Genomic DNA, 14,249 nt, shown 5'->3' on the forward strand with positions numbered 1-14,249 from the left:
CTCTTAACTTTCATTGTTATTGTATGAATGGTTAGGCCATAGTAAGGAAAATATAAAAAAAAATACGTATTCATGGCAAATGCTTGCTGAAAATGTCTTCTTTAATGATTATTATAGTGCAAAAGCGTCAGTTTTACTACAAAAAAACTCATTTTCTCAGGGTTTTACTAGATAAACCTAAAAATTGCCAAAAGATTACTATGTGTAAGGTAGTATTACTATGTCCTTGAAGCTTACCAAGAATTACTAAGTGTAATCAAAATATAATATCAAAATATATGACGGCTGCACGTTTTACATGTGCATTTTTTATCCATGCACGTTTTACATGTGGTTTACATTTTACATGTAAACAGTTTTTAATTATTTTGTCAATTGGAGTATTTTTTCCAAATATTTTAGCAGAGTTTCCCCTGTAATTTTGAGTTACCACACCTGTTTAAAAAACATAAAACATCCAGAAAGATAACATAACATCCAAAAGTAGAAACATAACATCCTAACAAGTTCAAGAAAAGCATTTTAGGCAGAAACATAACATCCTAACTTGAATAATACATAACATAAGCATTTTAGGTTTTTGCTTTAAGCTTCTTCTTTGGCACTTCTAGCTCATCAGTCTTTCCCTCAGTGAAAGGAGACTGCACCCACCGTGGTGGTTCACTTTTTCTCTTCTCCGGCAGCGGTGTACATTGCTTCAATGTAACATCAGTCTTCTTCGGCCTGCCTTTCTTCTTAGGTGCACCATCTGCTTTAGCTTTCTTTTTTCAGCTTCAGCTCTCATTTTTGCTAGTCTCTCAGCTTTAGCTTTTTTTTTTCAGCTTCAGCTCTCATTTTTGCTAGTCTCTCAGCTCTGGGAATGCCATACGGCACTGCAATTACCTTGACCCTAGGACGGCACTGCAATGACCTTGACCCTAGGTTTGCGCTTAGTATTTACTTCTACCTCAACTGACTTCTCAGCTAGCTCAGTCTGTTTCTCAGAGGGACTCTCCACAGGATTATCTTCACTTTCCTCTGCTTTTTTCTCCTCTTCCTCCATATCTTGATCGACATCAGGATTCTTGTCACTTTCCTCTGCTTTTTCCTCCTCTTCATCCACATCTTAACCCTCTTTCTCAGCTACCTCAGCATCTTTCTCAGTAACCTCAGCCTCTTTCTCAACAATCGCAGTCTGAATAGCTTCTTCCTCTGTCGGAATAGCTTCTACCTCAGCCTCTTTCTCAGCTAGCTCAGCAATCTCAGTCTGAATAGCTTTCCTCGCAGCTGCTGCCTTAGTTCTACCACGTGGTGTAATGATTATTACTCCGGTAGAGGTAGGAGTTCCCTTGGATTCTTCTTTCTCAGCCTCTTTCTCTTCTTGAACCTCTTTCTCAGCCTCTTTCTCACCATCTTTCTCAGCCTCTTTCTCTTCTTGAACCTCTTTCTCTTCTTGAACCTCTTTCTCAGCCTCTTTCTCACCATCTTTCTCACCATCTTTCTCACCCTCTTTCTCAGCCTCTTTCTCAGCATCAGACTCATCATCAATTGTCCTCCAAAATTCTTCCGCTTGTACTCTGACTCTTTCTTGAAGCCTTAACAGATAATCTTCTTCATCTGATTCCTCCACGTTTTCTTCGCCTTTCTCAACAGAGTCACTGTTTTCTTTGTCTTTTTCAGGTTCTTGCTCTTCCTCTTCTTCACCCTTCTCACTGTTTTCCTCGTCTTTCTCACTCTTTTCCTCGTCTTCCTCATCTTTCCCACTGTTTTCCTCGTCTTCCTCACCTTTCTCACTGTTTTTCTCCCATGTCTCAGCCTTCTCTGCCTCAGCCATCTCTCTATCCTTCCCATGATCTCTACCATAATTAAAATCATTCCACTGTCTATATTCCTCATCCTCATTTCCCTTGCTTTCAATAGAAGTCAACATGTCTTCTATTTTCTTAGCCTTTTTCTTCAAAACTCGCTGGTTCTTCTCAAGTTTACCCATCGTCCAATTCATAGCCTCCAACTTTGTCTCTACCGTTAAATTAATTCCAGAAAATCCTTCTTCCATGGACTTCACAATCCTCTCTTCCACACCTTTCAACATCGACTCCAAACCAGAATTAGAAGATGAACCTTCTACAATCGTCACCTTTTCTTTGTCTTCCGTCTTTGTAAACTTTTGTGCAGCAACATCTGACTCATAAAGTTCTTTCCACCAAATCTTCTTCTGTTTCACATTTAGCCAGTAGTTCCACCTATCACTTGTGCTACCCTCACGGTGATACTCTGGCTCCGGATCAATGATACGAGCCAGCAAAGTTTCCTCATCCACCGTTGGAACTAACACACTGTTAATAACCTGAAAATAAAACATTCAGAAATATCAGTTTAAATATTCTGCTATTTTTTACTAAATGAAATAACGATATACCTTTGTCTTTCCAACCGTAGCATATATATCTTCCAAAGGATAACCCTTCATGCTACACTTTGTAAACCGACTCTTGCACATCCTAGGACAATCTCCACTGGCGCCGTCTGAAGAGATTCGAAATTTTTTCCCCAGCTTAGGAATACACTCAAAAGCCAAAACCTACACAAATGAAGTGTCACAGTGTCAGATTTTCGGTTATAAATAACAAAAAATTTACTTCATGCTAAATTGTATGCTTTACCTCTAATGGAATTATGCATCCATTAAAGTCGGTTGCATGGTGCACTTCACCCTTCAGAAGCTCCATTACATGCTTAATCTCCTTTATTGCATCCTCAAATGTTAGACGACCCCAAGGAAATTTTCTGCAAACATCCAAATCGTCCACTATCCTTAAGATGAACGAGTTTAATGCTGCAGAATCCTTCGTCGTTCCTCTGATAACCCGACCAAGGAAGAACAGGACAGCCATCTTCAATCTATCATTACATGCCGTTCCCATAGATTGCAGCTTCTGCTTCACACCTTCTATGGTGATCTTCTTCTTATTACCGAAGTAATAATCCACAAACTTAGTACCCCCGAGCTTCAAATGTCCACTCGGATACTCATGGCAGTCCAAGCCAGAGATGAGGGCATGCTCCCTCATAGAGTAGCGGATGGGCACACCATTCACCGCAAACCATGCAGCATCTTCTCCTTCAATACGAATGGTGTGCAGCAATAACATCCACATTCCTTGGAGCTTCAGGAATTCTTCATCAGGCATGTGGAAGAACTGACAAAACTGAGGATGGGTTGTGAACCAGCCGGCCTCCTCCTTAAGTTCGTTAATCACATCAACTGTCTTCTTCACACGACACTTGGTCTGAATCTTGCAAGTCTTCAGGTACTGTGTGTTCTCGAAGTATATTTCAAGGGGCTGTGGTGGTTGCCTTTCCTGCAATCAAAATATATATGTATCAGTCATTTTTTACTAGTAAGACTAATAAAATGAATGATTAAAATGAATGCAAAAATTACCTTGGAGGAAACAGCAGACATGCCTTCACTTTCGGTATCAAGTGAGAGCGAAACTACAGTCGTTCCTCTCACTGGATTACTCTCTTCTCTAACCGGCTCATTCCCATTTGATACCGCCTTTCTACCTCTAGTTCTACTGGAGACTCCACCTCCAGTAGATGGAGGCTTTCTTTTTAGGCCCTTCATTCCCTGTACAAGATGTTAATCACAACAACTCAATTACTCCTACCAACATCAATAAAGCTTCAATTCAAAACTAATACACAATAGTAGCACTTAATTAAAATAAAACCAATACACACACAACCAGTGACACTTTATTCAACTAAAATTATTACTTTGCCTAATCTCAAACCTTTCATTCACTCAATAAATCACCTACTCCATTTCAGTTTACATTTATCCTAACAGTCAAAGAGATTTCGGTTTCATATCACAAACAATAAACCAGGAAAACCAATTGGATCCAGTAACAAAGAACCCATAAAAATCGCGAGCTCTTGGTTTTTGTTCCAATTTATACAAATTCTACAGTTTCAAGATGTTTTCCCCAATTTCAAACCACAATCTCGCTTACTAAGATCCTACTAAACTTTTTCGTCTACAATTTACAAGTTTTCCCCAATTTTTATCTGACCTAAATACAAAATACAAGAAAATCAAGGTCAAGAAATCACTTACCAGGATGAAGGATGTCGATTCAGAAAATGAAGTCTTGATTAGAACAGAAGAAGAAGAAGAATAAGAAGAAGAAACGATGAGTTTGTCGATTTTGTCGCCGTTTCTGGAAATCAGAAAGAACACGAGGAGAAAGAGAGGAGAGAAGGGAAAGACACGACAATTTTTTTCTATCTCCTTTCTGTCCAAACGCGGAGTTTAGGTTTAGGAAAAAGGTTATACACGTATGTGTTTGGGTGGGCCGGGTTCATGTTTGGGTGGGCCGGGTTCGTGTGGTTGGGTCATGTAATTATGTGATTTTGTTAGGGTTATAGATGTATTTAGCCTATTTTCGTATTTCAAAATAAATAAATAAAAAATTATATTTTATTTATGGGAGATTTGAGCATTTTTCGTGAGTCAAAGGGGCATCTGGAGTTAATCTCCCTACCACTAGAGTAAAGACACACTTTTGAAATAGGTGCCCGACATAATACATATAACCATCATCCGGAAGAAACTGGAATTTGTCAATCACCCCAATTCGAAACGTTTGAGTGTTTTTTCCTTTTAACGAGGGAAACTCGAGACTCTTCCACTCTTATCTCTCCACTTTCTTCTCTACGAATCTCATCCGCCATGGCTGATCAAAGTCGTTCTTCCCTTAATCGATCTAGACGACGGAGGTTCAGTGAAATCGATCATTCGTTCGGAGAGCACTATCACTTCCGTCCTCGAGTTCCGTTCATATCGTTCCATGATCGTCTACAAAGAACCCGACTGCTGTTCTCGAATACCGTTCCGATCATCGGACGATATTCTCGCCGTCATCATAACGAGGAAGCTGCTATCGGATATCGCTATCTTTGTCTCCGAGGATTTGTAGTTCAGGGTTCTTTAGATCCTAAGGAACCTGTGTTAGATCATGTGTTTAGGGTTATCGATAGCATAGGATGGTCTTACACTATGATGCATGTACATCCATTCTGTCCTAGGGTTGTGAGAGAGTTTATCTCAAACAAACCCTTCGATGATGAGGGTGTTCTGATTCGGGGTTATGTGTTCCAATTTACCCCTGCGGTGATCAACCGATTGATGATGACGCCAGCTGTCGAACACTCTTTTGAGTGGAAAGATGTTGATCTGAATCAGGCGATCTCACACCTCACTGGAGACCAATGCTCTGGATGGACGGGGTTCAATCTCAATGCTTTGATCAATCCCTTCCAAGCTCTGTACCGTGTCTGTGAGCTCAATTGGCTTCCAGGACCTGAATCGGATTCAATGATCAAAAACCGGCTCCAAACTTTATGCAGTTGCCAAACTTAACAAAATTAACTTTGGTCTTCTTGTGTATGACCAAGTGATCGAGATGACCCGCAAGACAGACTGGGACACAAACATTATCTTTCCAAACCTCATATATCAACTGTTGATGCTTCAAAGAGAGGTGCTTTTGTTACCAGGCGATGAGGAACCATTGGAAGAGGTCTCCCTATCCAAGGATTAGCGGGTGACACAAGTGGGCCAAGGGGACGTAGAAGGCTGTATTAGTTTAGCAACCAAATGATTTTTTGTAATGTCTATCACTCTTTCGCGAATGTGGCTAATATATGATTTTTTGTTAAGTAGCTTGTGCATTAATCCTCTATGAAACAGTTGTAATCGCAATGAAAGTTATGTTTTTGGTTTGATGTTATTGTATAAATATAAATGTTGTTTTGCTATGATATTATTGTCTAGAAGAGATGTTATTACCAATCATCTTTCTCAACAATATCTTCGTTCTATCTTCGCTCCAACAGATACAACGCATGTCTAAGTACTAGGAGCCAAAAATGGAAATGGCCGAGAATAAAAATTATGTTGGTAGGAGAGTTCGAACCCTGGGTCAGTAACCTAAACGAGGGCTATTATACCAGTAGAGTAAAGACACATTTGAAAATTTGTGGCCGGCTTATTTCATATCTATCAGTGGCCGGAAGCCACTTACTTCTACAGCTTGTGAACATAGCCGGTTTGCACCAGTCTTAAACAAATTAAAGGGTTGTGAATCATACTTGATTTGTATATTTATACGGAATCATAATGAATTACCATATCTACGAAAATTCGACATCAAAAAAGGAATGTAGTATAATTTTTAAAATCAGCCTTATCAATCTTCGAGTATCTCCTTTCAAAAGGGAAAAAAAATAAATCTCGCCAAACTCATCTTTCTCTTGCATAAGCAGAAGAAACATTAACGCCATCTTTGCAAGACTATCCTCCACAATAAACTGTGTAAGTTCAACGAATTCTTAACTCAACATTACGGAAAGCTAATACATTTACCAAAGTTATAATAGATTGTTTGCAAGGATAAACGTATCGCCGAAATGGATTCACCACCCTTTGACCAACACTACAAGAAAACAGCGGTATTCTGACGGACATTCCGACGAAAAATGAAATCCTCGGATTATCCCGAGGAATTTCCGAGGAAATTCCGAGGAAACACAAAATTGGGTTTCCTCGGAATTTCCTCGGAATATACAGACGGAATTCCGAGTAAATATCAATCCGTCGGAATATTCCGAGGAAATTCCAAGGAAAAATGTGTTCCTCGGAAAAAACCGATGAATTGCGAGGAAATATTATAGCCGTTGGAGAGCCGTTGGGGGATTTTACAAAATTCCGAGGAAATTCCTACGAACTAGCCTTTTCCGTCGGAATTTCCTCGGTCTGTCGGCAGGATTTAAACTTTAAATACAAGCACTCCTCTTCCTCTTCACTCACTCCATATCTTCATCCTCCCTCTTACTCTATTTACACACGAATTTGATTCATAAAAAATATGTCTTCTTCAAATTATTTTCGTTCTTGGATCGATCGACCTCATTTGGATCCAAACACGAGATTGCTTACGGAAGAATACCAACGAGGTATAACCGAATTCATGGGGTTAGTTCACCGACAACCGGAAGCAAAAATAGGTATGTTAAGATGTCTTTGCTCTAATTGTAAAAATAGAAAGGTTATTAAAGAGTGGGATGTTTGGACTCATCTATATTTGAGTGGGTTTACACGAAGTTACAAAATTTGGTATCATCATGGGGAAACTGATTATGAACATGGTAGTACTAGCGAACCTCAGCCAGCGGTTAGATTAGAAGAACCAATTAGAACGGATGTAGATTATGGTGTAGGTACTGAGCAGATGGTAAATGATCATTTTAGAGGGGAAGATTTACCCAATGCACAAGCTAGGAGATTTTATGATATGTTGGATGCTGGAAAGCAACCATTGTACGAAGGTTGCAGAGATGGTCATTCAGCTTTATCATCTGCTACAAGATTGATGGGCATTAAAACAGATTATAATTTGGCTGAAGACTGTGTGGATGCGATTGCTGATTTTGTAAAAGGTATTCTACCCGAGGATAATGTAGCTCCTGGTTCATACTACGAGGTTCAGAAACTCGTAGCTGGTCTTGGTTTATCGTATCAGGTAATAGATGTATGCAGCGACAACTGCATGATTTATTGGAGGGCGGATGAACAGCGAGTTACATGCAAATTTTGTGGAAAGCCTCGTTATAAAGATACGAGTGGAAGAGTTCCAGTGTCATATAAAAGGATGTGGTATTTACCTTTGACGGAAAGGTTGCAGAGGTTGTATCTGTCTGAACGCACAGCACAACCAATGAGATGGCATGCGGTGCACTCAACAGATGGTGAGATCAGACATCCTTCAGATGCAAAAGCGTGGAAGCATTTCCAATCAAAGTATCCCGACTTTGCATATGAGAGAAGAAATGTCTACCTTGGATTATGTACTGATGGTTTCAGTCTGTTTGGCAAGAGTGGAAGACAATATTCTCTATGGCCCGTCATTCTTACACCATACAACCTACCCCCAAACTTGTGCTTGCGACGAGAGTTTTTGTTTCTCTCGATTCTCGTTCCCGGACCAGAGCATCCTAAGAGATCACTTGATGTGTTTCTTCAGCCACTAATATATGAGTTGCAACAACTATGGGCTCAAGGTGCTGAAACATACGATGTTTCGTGTAAAGAAAACTTTCAAATGCGGGCAGTACTAATGTGGACAATAAGTGATTTTCCAACATATGGTATGTTGTCTGGATGGACAACGCATGGAAGGCTATCATGTCCATATTGTCAAGATAACACTGATGCCTTCCAACTAAAACACGGAAGGAAAACGTGTTGGTTTGACTGTCACAGGAGATTCCTACCACCTGATCATCCATATCGTAGGAGTAGGAATTTGTTTACGAAGAACAAGAGGGTGTTTGACAGTCCACCTCCGGAAATTTGTGGGAAAGATTTGAAGATACAGCTAAGAGATTTTGGTGCAGAAAGGACGCCAGACGTCGGTGGACATGAGCGTTTTCCGGTAGATGCTGTTGGAGAACTACATAACTGGCACAAAAAAAGTATTTTCTGGGATCTGTGAAAGATACCTCAAAGTATACTTTCTGCACTACGAATGCCAGAAAACCTTCCTGATGGCTATCATCGGGATGGCTGACGTATGCGGATGCTATGAACTGGCGTACCAACTCCGGATAAGTGGGTTCGTTGAGGTTGCGTAGTTGGCCTAGACTCATGTTCTGGAACAGCCCTTCAATGTCTGATTTGATTCCCAATATTGTCATCGTCTCAGGAAATGCTAGTTGTGTAGCCGGAACGGCTACCTTCTTCATGTTGTTGTAGTGGGTGGTATCCGACTTATCCCACTTCTTTGGCCTTTGCTTCTCTCGCTGAGACGAACCCTCTTCTTGTGTGTTCTTCTTTGCAGATGTTTTCGTGCGCTTCATTCTCTACAAAATAGAATCATTGCTCTCAACATGGTTATAATCAATTAAGAACTCAAATCAACATGAAAATGAAAGGCGAAATCGAGTTGTGATAAAAAAATCCAAATTGAAAAAAATTCTCAATCCCTAAATCATCTCAAATCATGTTCCAAACTCGTTGATCACAGACAATTGTGTTCTATTCCATTTTTAAACATCTGTTTCATGCATATTTGATCAAGGAAACAACACGGAAATAAGAAATTCACAAAACCCAAAAAATTGCTCAAGAACACGATTTCAGAATGTGGAGATTCGCGGAGTATACCTCTCTTAGGGTGAAAACGAGTGTAGGAATCAGGTAGAGCTCGAAAAATCAAGGGGAATAGAGCCCAAAATTGTTCAAATCGGATGATTATAGAGAGAGAAAAAGGGGGGGGGGTCGAATTATAGGGAAATCGGAGGGGATAAGAGTTCTGAGGTTTTGATCCAAAAAGTTCGGGTTTTGCCTTATAATTCTGTTTCCCGCACACGCATCAATCGATGCGTTTTTGTACAAATACGGATCAATCGATGCGTTTAAAAAAAGGCTCCCGAGATTTTGTTTGATCGATCGATGGGATAATCTAATCGATCGATCACATTGTTACGCTTTGGTCCATCTTAGTGATCGATCGATGCGTTTTTGGATATATATACATCGATCAATCCATTTATAAAAAAACGTACGAGATTTTCCAAGGACATTCCGAGGAACGCTTGAGATTCTCGATCGATCGATGGGATAATCTAATCGATCGATCATAGTGTTACGCTTTGGTCCATCTTAGTGATCGATCGATGCGTTTTTGGATATATATACATCGATCGATCCGTTTATAAGAAAACGTACGAGATTTTCCGAGGACATTCCGAGGAACGCTTGAGATTCTCGATCGATCGATGGGATAATCTAATCGATCGATCACATTGTTACGCTTTGGTCCATCTTAGTGATCGATCGATGCGTTTTTGGATATATATACATCGATCGATCCGTTTATAAAAAAAATTGACGTATTGAAACCCCATACACTAGTTCCTCGGAATTTCCTCAGAATATTCCGACGGAATTCCGAGGAAGAAAAGGGTTTCCTCGGAATAATCCGAGGAAATAGGGTTTTTAAACCGAAAACAACGTTTTGCGGTTTGAATAACACCTATATAATCCTTATTAAGTGTCTTACGTTCATTATGAAGTCAAAAATTTGATCCTTACCGTATAATTAACACTTTTCCGATTGTATGAACGAAATCCCACAACATAAGAGAAACACTTATACCTTTTAATGAACGGTAAAGGGAATACTTTCAATTAGTTTTGAAATTTGTTATTTCATGGTTTATGCTCATCTATACAAAGAATCCTCAATGGTATGCATTACAATTGTATAAGAAATGAAATACGGCAAAAAAAATTGATGTTTTGAAACCCCAAACACTAGTTTCTCGGTATTTTCTCGGAATATTTTCATTTTACCGGGCAAATATTTCGCGAAAATTGAAATTAGAATTCCGACGGAATTCCGTCGGACCCTAGGTTTTATAACCACGAGCCCCTTCTTCTTCCCCATTTCTCTCTTCTTCCTCTGCGCGACTCCTCTCTTCTCTCCGGCGATTTCCCCCTGAAATCCGACGATATCTCCGGCGATCTCCCCCTTCTCTTACACAAATCATGTAAGGACCCTATTCCACTCTCTTAGGTTCTATTTGTTAGGTTTTTGTGTAGATTTGATAGATTTTTGTTAGGGTGATTGGTTAGGATTGTGATTTGGTTGTATAATAGGTTTAGAATTGTGATTTGGTTGAATAATTTGTTTTGTTGAATTGATTTAGAATTATTTTTTAATTTTTTAATTTTTTTTGTATTTATAAAATCGATTTTTATATATAAAATCGATTTTTTGTATTTTACAAAACGATTTTTCTATATAAATTTGATTTTTTGGATTTTACAAAATCTTTTTTGTATATAAATTCGATTTTTTGGATTTTACAAAACATTTTTAATATCTATAAAACTTTTTTTGTGATTAAAAACTATTATTTGGGATTTAAAAATATTTTTAATATATATATATTATTAAAACTATTTTTTGTAATTATTAAACTATTTTTTATTTATTAAAACTATTTTTTGTTTATTAGACCTATTTTTATATATTTATTAAATATTTTTAATATCTATAAATCTTTTTTTGTGATTAAATTATTTGGGATTTTTAAAAAAAAAAAATTAATTTATATATTTCTGTATTTATTAAATATTTGTTTTTAATTTACAGGTCTCAGATGATCAGACCTAGCCTCGACAGCGTCGTGGTCGTGGTGGTACGGGGAGCCAGTCTCGGGATTCCAGCCATTTTCAGGATTCCCCTTCGCCCCACAGGTCCAACCATACATATAACTATAGTATTATATATTAATTGCTCGGTTATTATTAAGAGTCCTAAGGAATAGAAATAAGAAATATTAGTAATCCATAATACTGTTAGACAAAAAGATAACTTTTTTCTTTGTATATTTGATTTGAAAATTTGCACTTGAAATACGATATTAGATGACTAAGATAAACATTTAAATATGAGGATAATATTTAAAAAATAATTCTGGTATATATTATTGACACCCCTAAATAATTCCAATAGCACGTACAAATTTTCAAGGAATTATATATTTCAGATCGCTAGGCCATATATGTGACAACATATCCACCTACTCATATTTTTTTGAACAAGTCGCCTATATATATATACAGGTCTAAGTAGTATGCAAATTTCTTTATAAAATTAATTATTACTAAAAAACAAGAGACGTTTTCAAAAAAAAAAAATAGTACTCAATCAATCCGTACTGAGAAAATATGTCTCTTATTACAATCTATAGTTTGTTCTCAACTATTTAAAAGTATATAACATGATTGAAACCTGATCAAAATATGATATTTATTTCGAACATATTTTAGTTAGAACAATAATAATTATAATCTAATTTATAATAATTGTTACTCTATTTAATGCAGGACTTACACAGAGATTTTACCCGGCTATGCCAGGTATGAATCTTTTTATATAAATAACCATAGTTTGGTATTTACTTAAATTTAAGTTAACTAAATTATTCTTAATGGTCCACAACGCAACTTCCGATCATCTAAATACCTGATCTCTTTCTTACATTTTTTTATAATACTTAGCTACTCCTTTTATTTTTAAACAATTGCATAGACTCCATATTCACAACTTTTCCATTTTTCTAAAAAATACAATACTCCTATTCCAAAAAAAAAACATTGAACTTATAACCGAGAAATAAACTATTAACATACTTTTTCGCGCGTAGCGCCGTGAGTGGATCTAGTGATAGTTAAGAAACGGATGCTCCAATCGGATACCAAAGGAAACAAAATCTACAAAAGAAATAAAGAACGTAATGATAAGTAAGAAAATGCGGATATTTATAGTCTCTTTCCAAATCGATTATAGTGGTGCATCCATGAAATATCTATTTATATCCACCGTTTAAGTTTGTTTAACCTATTTAAGTTTTATATTATCCCATTTAAATTTAACCCATTTAAGTTTTATGCGGATACTGTTTGTTTAACCCATTTAAGTTTTATATTAAACACTAAATAAAAAATAAGTGAAAAAGTGTGATTTGTGATTTGACAAAATTATGAGAGAAATTACTTACACTACCTTTTTTCTAATACATATTTTCATGTTTACGTTAACCAAATTTATCATTGGTTTTAAAGAGATAAATCATACTATATATTAATTGAAAATTTGATTTTTTTTTCTTATGTATTGCTAATAGGTTAAGTTTAAAAAAATAGTTATAATTTGATTGGTTGTTGACGTTTATTAGTTATTTATTTTAATCGGATCTAAAAATAAAATGTAACTATAGAACTAATTAATATAAATTACCAAATAACACAAGTAATATTACAAATAATGATTTATGGTAACTAACTGTAGAATTTGAAAAATAATATATATGTTTTATCAATTTCTTTTTCTTTATCAATTATTTATATATAACTAAATAAAATACTTTAGCTTTTTTTATTGAAAGAAATTTGATGGTTATATATTCTTATATTAAAAAAAATAGATTTATAGGTAAAGAATTATTATAACTTTTTTATGTTTTCTAAAGTCTACGGACTCTACACAAAAACATTTACAAAATATCTTCATGATAAAAACATCTGATCATTGTATTGGTTCTACACAAAACAAACTCTCTTTTCATTTCTTGAAATCTAGAGTATTCCCGGTTTTTTCAAGCGTTAAAATAAAATATAAAGTAATTCTACAGCTAATTATCTGAATTAATCATAACTAGTGTTACTTCATGTGCCATGTACGGTCCAAAATCTGTTATATTTTTTAATTATCCTATTATAATTGTAAAATTAAATAAATTAATAATTTTTAAATATATTACAATTGTGGATAATATTGAGGCAAATCTGTTAAAACTATTTTACAAAATATCTAAAATTGTTTTTAAAATAGATATGTTAATATCTTTAATCTCAACGGGGGAAGAGAGGCATCGACAAATCAACAACAACAATTCTTAAAGATGTTTATTTAAATTGAAGGATGGTCGTTATAGACATTTTATGTTAATTTACCTAACATATATTTTTATAAAACGCAAATTTGAACATAATTAACCCACAATTTTACTTTGATAATTTTTTGAATTTATAAAATTAGAATTACAACTTTTGTTTGATTTTTATTAAGCTATAATAACTTGTCCAACAATAATTAATTAAATTCCAGCTACAAAAACTATTAATTAAAGTAAATTCAACTTTGGATTCAGAAAAGGAAAGGCTCCCTGATACGTCCATTTAATTTCATGGTTGAATTCAATTGCAGTGGTGATTGCTTAAAAATAATTGATTCAATTAAAGAAACATTACATATACTAAGGAGTGAAAAATTGGTTAACCTTTTTCTGTCGGGCTAAAACCTTATGGTTGTCCCATTTGTCTTTTTTGACTGATTGGAAATTCAGCGTGCGAGTGTAGTTATGGACTCCTTCACATATCTCCAAACTATGGTTTCCAGGGTCTGTAAATCAATAAATAGAGAAAGTTTCTAAGCTAGAGTGCAATACTCTAAAATGGAATCTCTTCAAAATAAATGTACCAGTATCTTGTCGATGATGGATTTCTAAATATTAATCCATGCTATAAATAATAAATAATAAAAGCTTTGAATTGCTGGAAAAAATATGAAGAACGGGCGTAGAGGTAGAGATCAAAATTCATATGGAGATGATAGAAATGAGGGTAA

General features: G+C 36.0%; 1 protein-coding gene across 1 annotated transcript; it reads right to left on the reverse strand.

Moving 5' to 3' along the window:
* Positions 1–1,105: 1,105 nt before the first annotated feature.
* Positions 1,106–4,722, reverse strand: LOC111213292 (uncharacterized protein At3g43530-like). The gene is made up of 6 exons (XM_022715015.1): positions 4,666–4,722; positions 3,425–3,613; positions 2,643–3,341; positions 2,399–2,560; positions 1,439–2,326; positions 1,106–1,273 (listed from the first exon to the last, which is right to left on the reverse strand). Exons 1-6 carry the CDS (start codon positions 4,720–4,722, stop codon positions 1,106–1,108), a joined length of 2,163 nt encoding a protein of 720 aa, XP_022570736.1.
* Positions 4,723–14,249: the final 9,527 nt, after the last annotated feature.

Source organism: Brassica napus, chromosome C6 (genome assembly GCF_020379485.1).
Source record: "Brassica napus cultivar Da-Ae chromosome C6, Da-Ae, whole genome shotgun sequence".
Lineage (NCBI taxonomy): Eukaryota > Viridiplantae > Streptophyta > Magnoliopsida > Brassicales > Brassicaceae > Brassica > Brassica napus.